Consider the following 15,396-nt stretch of genomic DNA (forward strand, 5'->3'; position numbering starts at 1 on the left):
TTATCTCCTTTCACCCTCATCCCCCTCTCTTCCTCTCTGATCCATGTCAGCCGAGCCCCGAGGCTCTCTGGGCACAAACAGCAGGGGGTCACCCCCCTGAAGGATGTTGGTGGCGATGGGAGCCGAGTGTCTTTGGGCATAAAGGCTAGACGATGTCATATCGCACTTCACCCCCCCACCCCCCTCTGCGTGTTTTGGATTCATCCTTTCTAATCCCCCTAGAACTTTGCAGTTCCTTCCCTTAACCCAGTTATCTCCTCCCCGGCGTTTGCTTTGTTTCAACGCGCTCGCTGTGAAATGAAAAAAAAAAGCCCTCCATCTCTCCTCCTTCCTGCCCGATTCAGTCAGCCTCCACTCAAACACTGTGTTAGTAAACCATCCGTCTGTAACGCACAGCAATGGCGTTCACTCGCTCACAGCCGACAAAAAAAAACAACCCTCTATTTAATAAATGAACAAACAAAAAATGTGGAAGAAAAAAACCCCGAATTTATTGTATTTTGATGTAGGATTCTTCCGCGTGAATGCGTCCCGTCTACTTTGGATGGTCGAAGCATCTTTCCGCACAAAAAGATGGAAGATAATAACATCGGGGACACGCAGGTATTGGATTTAGTCCGTCAGTCAAATAGTGATGCCACAGCGATATTATCTGTTTGTTAAAGGGACGTCAGAGTGGCTGTGGACCCCAGATCAGTGACGCTGCTTTAAGCCTCTGAAGACGTCCTGGACTTTTTAAAAAAAATTTTTTTAATTGAGCAGCTTTGTGCAAACATACGTGAGCAAGAGAGAGGAGTCTGTTTCCATAGAAGGGAAAACCGAAATACATATGTAATATTCATGAGCATCGCAGTCAGCATAACAGGCTTTTTAGCTAATGAGGCTACTTCTCTCGCTCGTAACTCACATTTGATGAAAGAGACTTCTGGGTAATAATACTCGAGTCGTGTTCAAGGGTTTCCATCTGGAATTGACTTGGTTTAAAAAAAAAAAAATTAAACAGCACTTTATAATCAGAGGCTTTTACAGATATTAATATTAAAGTGATTCCGGCTGCAGTAACAAACCACTAAATGCTGGATTTAGTAAAGCGGCGAGGAGGAAGCGCTGCAGAAATGATCAGAACAGCTGAGAGGAGTTTTTTTTTTTTGAAGAGATGCTTTTCTCACATTACTGAAACACGAGCACACAGTTAGTGCTCGGGTTTGAAAAGGTGCAGCTGGAGCACCAATTCCACTGGTTCCTATCCAAAAAATGGGCGAAATTTTTTTTTAAAAGAATGACGTGCCGATAAAAGCTTCGCAAAGTCGATGAACATTTCATCTGCAGATTGGAGAGACTTTTTACCCATAAAGTCTGTTGTGTAAGTTTAGATCTATAACTTCATCATATCAGTAGGGGGCAACAATGTCTGCCCACTGCCAACTCTAAAGTTGCTTCTAAAAGTTGTTGCAATGCAACGTTTTCTGTACACATCAAGCCCTTATTGGTGTATTGTGCTTCTGCCACTACTGGGGTTTGTATCCTGTCAAGTACTTCTGTTGTCGTGTATTCAAAGTACTTCTGTTGTTGTGTATTCAAAGTACTTCTGTTGTTGTGTATTCAAAGTACTTTGTAGTTAGCGGTAAACTGTCCTTTTATTTCTCTACATTGTAGTTCTACCACTGTACCTGGAAAACATCCTCCGTTGCTCTTCCTGCTGAGTTTATTAAAAACTATCTATAAATGCACGTCCACCAAAGTGCAAAGAATGTTTAAAAATAGAAGTTGATTACATCAAAGCTCCCAGAGCACCTTGCGGCAAATTATGTTTGTCTCACATAATTAAAAAGGTATTTAATTACCAATGATATGAAACACAACTCAATCATCAAGAGTCTATTAATAACCTGTGTGTGTGTGTGTGTGTGTGTGTGTGTGTCCTCCCTCGTCTACCTGTGTGTGCGTTGCCTCTGGTTGAGTGACGCCGTGCGTCCGGGGCTGTGCTGCTGGCCGTGCTGGGCGCCCAGTCGGGCGGGGCTGGTCATGTAGTCGTTGGGCACCGTGGGCGGCTTCACCGGCTCCAGGGTCTTGTAGGACGTGTTGCGTCTGAAAAGGCAAAATAAATAAATAAATAAATAAATAACCATGGACGGGTGTGATTACGATTCGGTGCCAATCCCAGTATCAAACCAGTGTTCACTCGAGCGTTGTAAATCCCATCCGTTTACTCAGCTGGAGGCTTCAGGCCGCATCAAGGGTTTTTTTTTTTTACCCGTGGAATTAATATCTGAGCGATGTCGCCCACGGCGACGAGCTTCATCGGTGCGTTTCACGCCGACGGATAAAAGTTCCCAGACGGTTTAATTTTTTGCCTTGTATTCCGTTTTGTCATTTTTAATGTGAACACTTACATAATGTCCCCGGGGGGGCATCCCTTTAGCTCAGTGGGTTGTGTGTGTTACTCTTCACCAAACATGTGTTCATTAAAAAAGAAAGAAAGGAAGAAAGAAAGAAAAGGTGCAAATAGCAGAAAATAATCTAAAATACTAATAAACTGCACGTTCTTGTATCGCCGTCCCCTACGAGAGCTCTGTGTGGTTTTTCTTCTTTTCATTCAGAGTTTCATAATTAGAGGATTAGTTTTCTTTTCATGGCGACCGAAATGGAAATCTTTACCCGAGCGTGCCGCGCCCCGACATGGGAGGGCTCGGCGGCTTCTGCGTCGGCGGGTTGGTCCTCGATAGAGTTCCTCCTCTGATCGCCTGATTGTTTCCATGCTGCTGTGGTTAGAAGGGGGGGGGGGGGGGGGGGGGGGGGGGGAGTGGGGGACGGACAAACAAAACACTTTAAAAACACAACAAATGACTTCACACAACGCTATAGGCGCCCCAGATGACAACGTGGATGTTTGATGTCGGTTGGTAATATTTGAACCGTCATGGGGTGGTTGCTGCTGATTAGACAACAGTTAGACAACAGTTAGACAATGACTTAAAAGCTTTGAATTTAGCAACATCTGGATTTGCACTATTGCAAATTCTGCATAACTAGTATAAAGAGTGTGTGCTTTGTCTGGGGAGCCTACACGCGTAAAGTAAGTGACAACATACACAAGGAGGGAGTACTAAGAGGACTACAAGTCTGTTAATGGGGATCACGTGGGAACTGACCATAATAAAAAGACATGTATAGGGGTTTGCTTTGACAAGGGAGTTGGATGGATCTATCAATAATACATTATAGTGAAATGGGTCATGTGACAAACCAGACTTACCTTGGCTTTTAGCCACTTATGAAGGCGAAGGAAGAAAAAAAAGAGACAGGAGAGAGAGAGAGAGAGAGAGAGAGAGAGAGAGACAGAAAGAAGGCATGTCAAAAACAATGTCCACGTCTGAACGGATCAGAAGAAGTCAAAGTACAAGCGAGTAAACTTTTAGCAGGACCCGGGTCGGCGGTTACAATGCGTTCTACCAGCGGAGAACCCCGTGGCTCCGGGCCTGCAGCGCCACACCCAGCGTGGACTGGAAGGAAATCACAGGAAACCGACGACAGCGATATCGCGAACGAGCCAAACGGGTTTTTGTTTTTTTTTGTGTGTGTAAATCTTAACAAATGGTCTGAGAGCCAAGGATTTCACCTTTGTGCATCAAAAGCTGTCTACAGAGCATGCATTTGTTTTTTTGGAACATATCCAGGTTTTCGGACTAAAAATAATTTAATGACTGCATTACTGGCAGTGATTAAAAAAAAAAGAATAAGAGAACACCTTTGTACTTGATGTCAAAAAGGAATGTAGAGTCGACTGCAGAGTCAAGTGGCTCATCTATAATGCAGCTTCCCCGGTGGCCTTTGCAGAAAGGCTCCTCGCACGTCCACGAGAGAAAGAGAGAAGATGAAACCCAAAAGAAAATTCTCGCCGTTGGTTGAACACGAGGTGCTCTCTCTGCCTCTTTAAAGAAAAACAGAATGCCACATTTCACACTCAAATTTCAGTCACCCCGGGTTATCTGAGCTAGACGGGATTCGCTTTACAATCTAGGTCATGCAAAGGCCTGCGACCGCCTTCCCTCATAATGCCGTATCTCTGTGTTGCTGCACAAACCAGACTGGCAGTGTGGAAATGCTTTTTGGTAACACGTCGAATAAAAAAGGGTCAGATTAAGGTCATCATCAAGTCCGAAAAAAGGCTTAGCATGTCGAGCTGGGGGTGAAAAGAAACTGGAGCAATGCAGTCCCGTCAGGGCCGGGTTGAGTCTCTGCACAAACACTTCCTTTGCGTTCATGGTAGTCGCCATGGATACGTCCCAAAAAAAAATTTACTGCGGTTTTTATTTTGTTTTTAAATGGAGATGAGAAACTCACAATCCAGAATGTAACATTTGGAAATTTACGTTATTGTTTATGGAGCCGTTATTACGGGTTTCTTTTCAGCAAATAGTCATTAAATAAATAAATAAATATATAAATAAATAAATATATATATATATATATATATATATATATATACACACACACGAAAAGATGCGTACACGTAATAAATACATTACCCTTTTTTTTTTTTGATTTTATCTCACAGATATCAGCCGCTGATGCAAACTTACTGTTGCATTGGCGGACAAATCAACCCTGAAGACATTCATTTAGGAGAATGACTTGCTGACCTCCGTGTGCATAAACAGACCTGAAAACTAAAAAAGGTAGTCATGGCTTTATCCACTCAAGTACATACATGTTTTTCAAGCACTGTCCCTTTAAGATAATCATTTAAACTCATAATTTACACATTAAAAGAATGCAATATAACGTCAAACACCTGACATCATCCGCGCTGACTAGATTAAACACATCAGCTGACCGGAAGAGTAAATCTCATCTTTCAGGACGCCTTGAGATGGAGGAGCATCCGGATCCCTCAAATTATTATTGATACGATGTTCAGAGAAGAATCAGATTATCTACCAGCTGAATTTCTCTCTCTCTTTTCTTTCCTCATTGCTCGTTTGGATCCTCCATTAAAGCTTCTGTTTAATAGTGCATGTCGGCGCCACGTCGCTCACGCTTTGGCGTTTAACTGAACAAACACGACAACCCATGAAGGGCCGATGCGCACACTCCGTTTCACAGTTAACCGGCGGCAGTAGACATGATTTAAACTCCTATTAAAGTATTGATTCTGGTCAATAAGTAAACCGTGGCTAGATATTCTATACGAGCGATCACCGGATACTATATGAATAAATGAACAAATATGAAGTACTGACGTCCATTATTGATTGGCTCTGTGGGCTGTGACCTGCAGCCGTCCTACATCCTCCATCTATGCATGAGCATGTGTAGTATATAATTACTTTATAATTATACCTGAATACTATCGAATGGTTAAAGCAACAGCTTGACTTTTTGGGAAATACTCACTTTGTTGCTTGCATTTTGTGGCGTCAATTAGCGTAGCTTAGCATAAAGACTGAAAACAGGGGGAATCAGCTAGCCTCTCTACGACATTCCCAAATCTGCCAACCAGCCTAAAGCTCACTAATTTATACCAAAAAAAACAATAACAGCACATGTATGAGATTCAATGTGTTAATAACGCTGTCTTTATGCTAAGCTAAGCTGACAACCTCTGGCTTCATGTTTAGCACAAAACACATGAGCGGGCTCATATTTATCATCTCAAACTTGGAAAGAAACGCTCGATTCAATAATAATAAAACGTATCTTCGTGCACTTTTTAAGTGCACAACGTCGGCGTTCACTCCCAATTAGCCATCGCACTCTTCCACCATGACGGAAGTGTCCGACGTGATTCCCCGCACAGCGAATGGAGAGCGACACAATGGCTTTTATCCTGCTTCATCAATGTAACGCTACGGGACCTCTAATCCGATCCGTCTGACAGCTGCGATTGATTGGCTGATTGATGGGGCGGAGACCCCCCCCCTCCTCCCGGCCATCAGGAAAATGATGTCATTACCGCCGCTGTCAAGACGACCCAGTGACCCCCTGAAGCGAGCGAAGTGGAAAATGTCCCACTTTGGATCACGAGAGTTTATAGCATGAAAAAAAAACAAAAAAAAACAGCTCCTCTCTCGCCTCGATGTGAAAATAAAACTACAAATCTAATTCCAACAACATCGAGGTTTTAGAGAAACTGGAGAACGAGATTACGAGGGCGGTCCGAGAGGCCTAAGTGCCTTTAAAAAAAAAAAAAAAGTCTCACAAAACGTGTCCTTTTTTTTTTTATTACACACACACACACACACACGCTCTGAGAATAGAGCCGCTTTTACCGAATGCTGCATGATGTAACCGCTTTATTCGTTCATCCCCCCCCCCCCCCCCAACCCACACTGAAAACATATTCCTGTAGGGTCAGAAGGAGTGCTTTCTGAAGATGAAAGAGAAAAGCACAAGAGATGGAGCGCGAGCCAGAAAGACGAGTCAATAGTGGGAGAGAGAGAGAGAGAGAGAGAGAGAGAAGAGAAGAAAAGAAGAGAAGGAGAGAGAGAGAGAGAGAGAGAGAGAGAGAAGAGAGATGGGAATACCTCTGGCTAGAAGGAGATGAGGAGAGGAGGGGGAGAGCATTGGATACAGTGGAAGAACAGAACGCAGAGAGACTAATTGAACGCAGAGAACACCCCCAAAAAAAATCATGCAGTCCTGCTCACCTTGACGCCGTGGCCGACGTCGTCCAGTACATTGTAGTCCACGGGCTTCCTGATGTACCGGACGGGCCGCTCCATGTTAGCGGGCGCGATGATCTTATGGGTCCTCGAGGTGTTCTTGTTGGTGGTCAGGATCCCGATCTCCCGCCGGGCCACCTTCTCTTTATGGATGTCCACCGTCTGTAAAACAAGAGGGGGGGGGGGGGGGGGGGGGGGGGGGGGGGGGGGGGTTATCAATGCCACCACAGAGACGCACGGCAGCACAACGTTGGACCCCCCCGGGATTCAAGGAGCTCGTCAAACAGCAGCTTAAGAAGGTTTAATTAAATCGCGAGCCTGTGCTTTTCATCACCGGTGCTTGTAACCTTTTTACGACACTAACACGATCGATGGCGGTGGAGACCGGGAGGGGGGGGGGGGGGGCTGAGTGAAATAATGATCCTATAATGTGCATCTGGTCATTGTTCTGAAAACAATACTGACCCCTGAATCGAGATTCTAAAGACTAATTAATTCAGAACATTACTGAGGTTATGAAACACACACACACACACACAAAATAATTAAAAGTGATGAAATGTGATTGAAATGTGGCACCACTGTATTCATATATTTCAGGGGAATGACATTAAATATATTGTGTATTAGGAAAACCTCCCTTTCATCTTCCCGTTGCAACATTATTGAGCCAAATTGAGACGCCTTATTCATGCACCACGGGACCAAGAGGGTTTTTACCCCCCCCCCACCCCCTCCCCCAATTGCACCAACGTTCCATTAATTAGCCTGTCCCCTTTATAAAAACTAATTACTTTTAAGATGCATTAGGAAACCTTGCAAATAGCACAAAGAACTGAAGCCAGAAGTAAGGCTTCCCTGCAAGGTGCCCATCTGCAGCCAAGCTTTGATTGGAAAGAACATTACGGCTTCAATGAGGCGGCAGTTTGTCAATCTGGACAACTATTTTCATTATGGATGGGATATTTGCAATAATATTTGAATTCTATGGTCTATAAAATGTCATAAATTGATCACAATGTGCATTTGGGCCCAAGGTGGCAACATGACAACCGGGTGGACACACGCAGCTGCAACCTCTTCTGATGAAAGGCTGCAATGTCTGCAGAGGGCAGGGCAGTAAAACGATGGTCTCTGACCGGGGTGGGGGGGAGGGGTCGACAGAGGATTCCTTTCATGCCACAGGGATCTGGAGCCGAACTGAGCTCTGTCTCTGTTCCACTGTACGGCCGACTTCAAGGATCACTTAGGGGAGTCTGCAACGCTGGCGGCCTCGTGTGTAGTCCAGTACAGTTCAGTACAGTCCAGTCCAGTACGGTCTCTGGACAATGTCAAGTCTAATTTTAAACCAGAGAGCTCACGAGCGAGTGCAAAGTGATGCAGAGCAGATATCCCTTCTTACCCGGCGGCGACCTCCCGTTCTGTGAAGTGAAACCAACCCTTGAATTCTCTCTACTGGCCAGCAGGGGGCAGCGACTCTGGTTGCTGAAAGAAGTCAGATTGTATAGACGTCTATGGGAAAACGATTCTACTTCTCTCTTGATTTATTCCCTCAGTAAACATTGTTTATTTAGTAAAATTATGGACCCATTTTAGAGTCAAATAGACAATAAAGCGGGGTATGATTTAACCTACCTACGCTGCTCCTCAGCAGTCTACACACGGTCGCTTCAGTTCAATGGTCACTTAAAAACCAAGATAGCAAACTCAAGGCTTCAGAACGGCAGTCCACAAACCAACAGGTGACGTCGCCACGACGACTGCGTACACTTCTTATACACAGTCCGTGCAGGACGCACAAGGACACACACACACACACACACACAATTGTGGATTGTTCACAATGAGAGAAGAAACATCTATATTTCATAACAGGCAAAGTTGCTCATACATAATTGCTCCTGCAGAGACATCCCATACAAAAGGGGAAACATCCGTTCTGTTGCAATGCTTTGTTGTGTCCGTTTGAATTAAAGGGGGATGGCGGAGCGTCGAATACAGTCGTCTTTTATAATCCGGGCTGCCAGAACGTGAGAGCCTCTTAATATTAAAAAGTCTTCCCAATGAGGCGAACTGACGCTTCAAACTCCAGGGTGCTGCGACTGGATTTGAGCTAACGATTAGAGCTCAGAGATAACGCCCCAATTTCAAACGACCATAAATCACGATTGATTAAATTTTGTCCCAGTTATTTCCAGACAGTGTTTTTTCTGCCTTTTTATTTGCAGGGGTACAGTGGTTGGCTGCGATGAACACAAGGGAGAAGAAGAAGAAGAAGAAGAAGAAGGAGTAAAGGAGGATTATAGCTCAGTCAGTCTAGGTCTGGTTTGACTTCCAAAATAAAAGCTTTAACCTCATTTCACCTCACGGGGAATCATTTTTACCTTCGCTAAAAACATCGAAGTGCACGTCATTCAAACGCGAATAAAAGTCATTAAAATTCCAACAATCACAAACTCTGGTTTGAGAGTTTTGAAGAACCCGAATAATTAATAAAAAAAATAAAAATACAAGTTTCGCTGTTTACTAGGTCTTTCGTTCGTTCAACGCGACATACCATGTACGGGCACATTTTAGCTAGAAAAGGCTAGTAAAGGCCTCGTAAGGTCACGGGAGATTGTTGTGAGATATCGCGATGAAGAAGCCGCTCTGAAGGGGAAAAGTCCAAACCACCAAAAGAGAACTTCCTCCTCAACAAGAGAACCGTTGTTGAAATGTTACAGAAATGTTGTACAGATATTGGGAAAGCATCTGCTCTCGGCTGAGCACACACTCCTCTTATCGGAGAGCGGCGCGTGGACCAACAGGAGGGGTGGTGGTGGTGGTGGTGGTGGTGGTGGGGGGTGGAGTGAGGTAATGTCCTTCCTGTATGCTGAGAGAATAGCTGTGATGTAACAGCCTGAAGGTACAAGTGATCTCAGAGGGGGTGAATTTAAAACCGCAGCGAGGAGCGTTTTGCTCGTCTACTGACCGGCGCTTAAAAAAACAACAAAAAAACAACATTAAATGGAGCCAAATTTTTTTTTTTTAAAAAAGGTCAAAGTGGGCATTCTGGCATTCTGGCTCGACTCCTTTTTCAGTGGCGAGCTCCAATAGCTACTTTTCAACCGGCACTAAAAAAAAAGGTGTGTACTCAAGTACACGTTGCCCAACTGAAAAGGTGGATGATTCATGTGTGTGTGTGTGTGTGTGTGTGTGTGTGTGTGTTTTTCAACCACCGTCTCCCATGTGCTGGAGGCCCGTGGGTGTTTCTTCCCAGAACATTTGGCTTCTCCGTCGTATCATCAACTCTTCCTCTCACTCAATTCTTCTTCTGCACCCTTTTAAGTTGTTTTTTCTTCTTCCCATCCCTCTTAATTCCCCACACCAAAAGGAAAAAAAGAGTCACCCACCTACATGACTGCAGTGAGGGATTTAGAACTGCTGCCAACACCATCGTCAGCCTCACAATTCAAAGCCAGACAGACAAAACTATATCCAGACCACTTAGGGCTGAGAGGGTTCTTCCCATTTAGGGATGCGAGTGAGTCAGCGCAGCGGTTGCCACGGTAAGAGATTCCTGTTGTGTCGTTAAATATTAGCGATTTTCTTTTTTCTTCCTTTTCATCCAGATTGTGGCCGTCGTGGTTTGCACTTGGAAAAGCTTGACGGGACCCGAGGAGACCGCCGCCGCCGCGATGTGTCAGTCGACCAATCAGCAGTCTGGGATCGCTGTTAAGATGCCGGACACGTGATGACAGAAGATCAACATCACTTAATTCATGACCATTTTATTTTTTTAAAAGCATTTAATTAAGAAATCATAAATTGGGCTCTTTACAGCCTGCTAATGACTTTGATATCCAAACCATGCATTAATAATTATCCATATTAACGTTGCTTATTCTGAAGTCACTCCCTAGATCGACTGAAGATTATTTGTAACCGTTTGGCATGCTTACAAAATAACAAAAAAAACATCACAGAAAGGTGCGTCCTGAATAACAACTCTTCCTCTATTGTGTATTGTTCTCTGCGTGTTTGTGTTTGTTACGTCTCCCGTCTGACTGACAGCTTAAGACGATTAATTAAGTGTAATGGAGATGAGGGCGCAGTCGATTTCTTTTCAGTGACACGCATTATTTTATTTATTTATTTAGTATCATCGGGCACCTTTTTAAGACTCCCGGTATTGAATGATAATTAAGTTCTTCCCACCGGCAAAGTCATTTGAACCGGCCTCTCTCTCTTCGTCACGCACGACTTGGGGGAGTGTCACAGAAGAGGCATGAATCACCAGGAACTGGAATGTCGAAGCCTTACGCAAAACCTAAGTCGACAACTTCCCACCAGACAAACAGCACAGTGGGTTTTTTTGGGGGAGGGTGAGGCAAGAAGAGACTAAGAAGAAGAAGAAGAAGAAGAAGAAGAAGAAAAAAAAGAAGAAGAAGAAGACAAAAGAACATGTTTGTAGACTTTGATATGAACTTGAGACAGACGGTTTCACTTCAACAGATGTTGGAGGAAAGAAAGAAAGAAAAAAGAGCCTTTTCAGCGTTTTCAGGGGGGGGGGGGGAGAAGAAAGCCTGCTACCAGACAAACACACCCTACATACCAATGTGTCTGTGTGGCGAGGCCGACCAGATACATGTGCCAATGGTTAATGATAACAGCTCCAGTGCAGATGTTTCAGCAAACTGAACACCGAGGAGGACTCGGTTCCCAGGGTACGCTGTCCAAGAACATTTTTACTCGGCGTGTCATATCATAAACCAGAACTGCACATAATTATAAAATAAGGACGTGCCACGGGGTCTTATTAAAAGCCTTAAGAGCGAAGACGAGCTCGTCTTTACAGCTGTCCAGGATTTGGAAATCCTTGTTCCGACGGATTACGAGGAGATATTAACTATGAAGCTCACGTCTGTTAAACACATCTCGACCTCACTTCCAGGCTCCCTGCGCAGGAGGATTCATCTCAATGGTCGGAGGCCGCGAACGGGTGAAGACGGCCTGAGGAGGACACACGAACGGCTCCCTCTCTGCACTCGTGTGGTTCTTTTCTCGGTAAATACCCCGCGTCATTACCCACGTTCACCCCGGGGAGGCGCGTTTCGACTCGTTTGTGATGCTCGATGTGTGCCGGCAGTTATTTTGTGATGCTTTTTTATTTATTTATTTTTTCTCATCTGCCGCGCCCACTTTCTCTCAACCGGTCAGGTCGGCTTCTCTACTCCAGTTATTTGCTATGTTTTTTTTTTTGTCAAAAAAAAGACAATGAAATTTATAGTCAGGTGTATTTACATTTGTGATCACACTGTTCCTGATGATTTTTAGGCTGTGTTCTTGGACAGATGCATTAAAAAAGGTGCATAAACGCCTGTAAAACAAGGGGGAATTGTTGTTTTTACATGTTATGTTTTACGGATTAAACAGAAAGAGATACACGGTGTGAACCTGGGAGCTTTTGGAGGCGCTCGTCAGCATATTGTGTGACCTTTGGACAGAGCCAGGCGAGCTGCTGTTGGGTTCTATTGTTCTTCGGGGGCCAGAACAAGAGGTTGCGTGAGGATTCTCGGTGTGAAACCTTGGGGAGGAGAAAGATTCAAGACAGCAGATTCAAGACAGCACGCCAAGGTGGGCGCTTTGTTTGCTAACACGGCACATATGGGAAACTCCTCCGCCAATCTAACTTTTTTTGGGGCTGCGGCCAAAAACGGGATTCTGACAAGAGCTCTGAAGTTTACATCCAAGCCGGGAGATGAGCCGACGCAACGCTCAGACTTCGAGACGAATCCTCTGCGAGGGGGAGAGAAGCGTCCCCCCCCCCCTCCCTCGATCGGCCTTGTTTACACAGAGCCGGTGAATAATTGCAGACGGTATTCCTTAAACGGGGAGGAACTGCAGAACAGAGGTGCGATGATTACATGCAATTGCTGAGTGCGGTTAAGTGGGAAAGACTGCCTGGTGCTCTGCGGCGGGGAAGAGGAAGAAGAGGAGGGGAAGTAGAAGAGGAGCAGAGGAGCTGATGAGTCACTGAACAACAGTCACCAGTCATTTCACATTTAACCTCTATTCATGCAGAACGGAGTCTTGGTATCCGTGCGTGTGCACACGCCCTGCAGGAGGCGACTGCGGCAGCGGGCTTAAAAGCCCTGAATTGATTCGATGGTTAATCAAATAGAGATCGACGGACCAATCAACACCAATTTATTTTAATAACTGACATTTTCTGGTTGCAGCTTCTCTAATCTTGTTTTTTTCTGTTGAGAGTTCGTTGGACTTCATTTTAGGTCGTTTGGGGAAATTGCGATGGGTATTTCTCACTTTTAAAATAAAAATATAATTGATGATGGAATATGAATGTTATTTGAATTAAGGTAATAAGCTACTAGATTTCTTTTAATGAACATTTCTCCTATCCAAAGCTACTTTCCGATATCAGAACCTGATATATTTAACACAGCCTGGAGGCAATGGGCCCCACAAAGGTTTTGCCACACACACACACACACACACACACACACACACACACACACACACACACACACACACACACACACACACACACACACACACACACACACACACACACACACACACACACACACACACACACACACACACACACACACACACACACACACACACACACACACACACACACACACACACACACACACACACACACACACACACACACACACACACACACACACACACACACACACACACACACACACACACACACACACACACACACACACACACAGAGAGAGACAAAGGGAGACCTACAAGGCTTCATTTCCTGTTTGGATGAGTGCCATTCTTCCACGACGGGAGGTCAAAAAGTCACCACTGCAGCACACAGACGCTACCTTAAGCCTTTACATGAGTGTGGGTTTCTTATCACGGCACTGCACACACACACACACACACGCGCACACACACGAAACAGCAGCAGAGAGTCACGGCATGCAACTGTACATCTGAGGGGAATGAGGACTGGAATGAAAAGACAAAAAACAAAAAAAACAATGAAAATGCGAGTCGGTGCTGAGAGCATGAATACGAACTTGTGATCAGATAAGAATATTGTGTGACTGCATCAGCAGCATCTGCGTGAGACACGGCGGTGGGGATCCGACCGTGTGCAGTCGACGCGCCGGCTGCTTTCTGCCTGCAGCGTCATCGCCGTGGTCACCGGGTTCGACCGGCGCTGCTCCCGATGTAAGTGAGAGCCGTTTTGACGTCATGGCACAACACCGTGTTGTTATACAAATCACCACACTGTCAAGTGCCATTTAAGATATGGACACTCAAGTTTGTGGTGGTGGTTAGTTTATGGTAAAAGAAAAAAGTGGTTTGATGTATAATTTGGATGAATACATCTTGAGTTGTCTAAATTAATAAAACATTTTTTTAAAAATTCTCAGAAAATCAGACAATTTTTTGCACCAAGAAGTATTTAACAGACAATTCCAGACGATATATTTATTCCTTAAACTCCCAGAAAACCTGCTATATTGTGATATGTATCGTTATGGAGATATGCAATGACTACTGTGATATTACCCAATACCAGCTTAAGAATCCCACTTATGGTTTTGCTGACCACAGTTTCCCCCGAGTTGAGCTTGACTCAGTATTTCCAACACGCTGCTGCTTCATCTTGGCTAATAATGTTTCAACGGACCAAAGATGTTACTATGAGTCATGGGGATTTTCTAAGAGAGCAGAGATAAAAATAAAAATAAAAATAGCTTTGACCGGATGCACAAAAGAAAAGAGTGTTCTTTTCGACAGCTCAGCGTGGGCGTTGGTGTGAATATGAGTCGCATATCTTCATGCTCATTAACTGTGAACTCAAAATGCTTCTTGTTAGCTAAAAAACAAAGTGCTGTGACGGTCACTCCAGGTGTGCTAAAGGTATCGTGAGTGGATCAAACCCGTGGCCCCTGGACTGCGTATCAAAGTGAGCGGTTGGACCTCCCTTCGGGTCACGTGTGCGTCTGAGTTTTCTCCAAAAACCCCCCCAAAAAGTGGCTTTTATTCCATTGTTATGTCTCATCCTCAACGCCAACACTCCCTGCACCAAAAACGGTGTATTCTTCTATTCGTGTGCAGAAGGGGACAATTTCAGATTTTAAACTTTCGAATAATCGCTCACGTGCAGCTGCGTACCTCCGTGTGCAGTTTTTAAAACACTTGAATATCAACAATATCCTAATCAGGACACAGGAGCTGCAGCTTGAACAGTTTGTGCACCCCCCTCCCCCCCCACCCCCAAAACCCTCTCTGTCCTCCCTATTCGGGTATCACAGAGAGGTCCTCAATGAGAGGCATTTTCTTCCGCCGGTCGGACAAAGCGCTCCCTGTTCGCAGCCTCTTAGCAGCCACTTCACACGCAGCACAAGGTGGAAGCCCCGCAGGCTACTCTGTTTTCCCATCAGCCCTTTCTGCCTCAATACTGCAGCGAGACCCCGGCCTGTGGATGACGGCAGGGGAGGTGACACAAACAAATACCTATCAACACACACACACACACAAACATTTGTGCATCCGTCACTGCTCACACAGATTCAAGAAACTGTAGCCTGACCCTGACGTCCACTGAATATCAATAAGCAGCATACATAATGAACGCGATGCACAGCTTCAAATGCATTTTATTTAGAGCACATGAGATTCAACACTTTAATAGACTCTCGTGTTATTTTTAAAAAAAAACGTTTCCACGGGCATCTCGATT

General features: G+C 44.8%; 1 protein-coding gene across 10 annotated transcripts in view; it reads right to left on the reverse strand.

Annotated features, from left to right (window-relative positions):
* abi1a (abl-interactor 1a) overlaps positions 1–15,396 on the reverse strand; it is a 35,821-nt gene that overhangs the window by 7,711 nt on the left and 12,714 nt on the right. For 4 of the 10 annotated variants that reach the window (XM_034559785.1, XM_034559782.1, XM_034559786.1 and 1 more), the window contains exons 3-6: positions 6,651–6,827; positions 3,257–3,271; positions 2,659–2,762; positions 1,936–2,088 (exon numbers count right to left, since the gene is read on the reverse strand). In XM_034559785.1, coding sequence (XP_034415676.1) covers positions 1,936–2,088; positions 2,659–2,762; positions 3,257–3,271; positions 6,651–6,827 — 449 coding nt within the window. The remainder of the gene's footprint in view (positions 1–1,935; positions 2,089–2,658; positions 2,763–3,256; positions 3,272–6,650; positions 6,828–15,396) is intronic. The other 6 variants (XM_034559789.1, XM_034559784.1, XM_034559780.1 and 3 more) reach the window with 2 other exon arrangements.

The sequence above is a fragment of the Cyclopterus lumpus genome, chromosome 20, assembly GCF_009769545.1.
Source record: "Cyclopterus lumpus isolate fCycLum1 chromosome 20, fCycLum1.pri, whole genome shotgun sequence".
NCBI classification, from domain to species: Eukaryota; Metazoa; Chordata; class Actinopteri; order Perciformes; family Cyclopteridae; genus Cyclopterus; species Cyclopterus lumpus.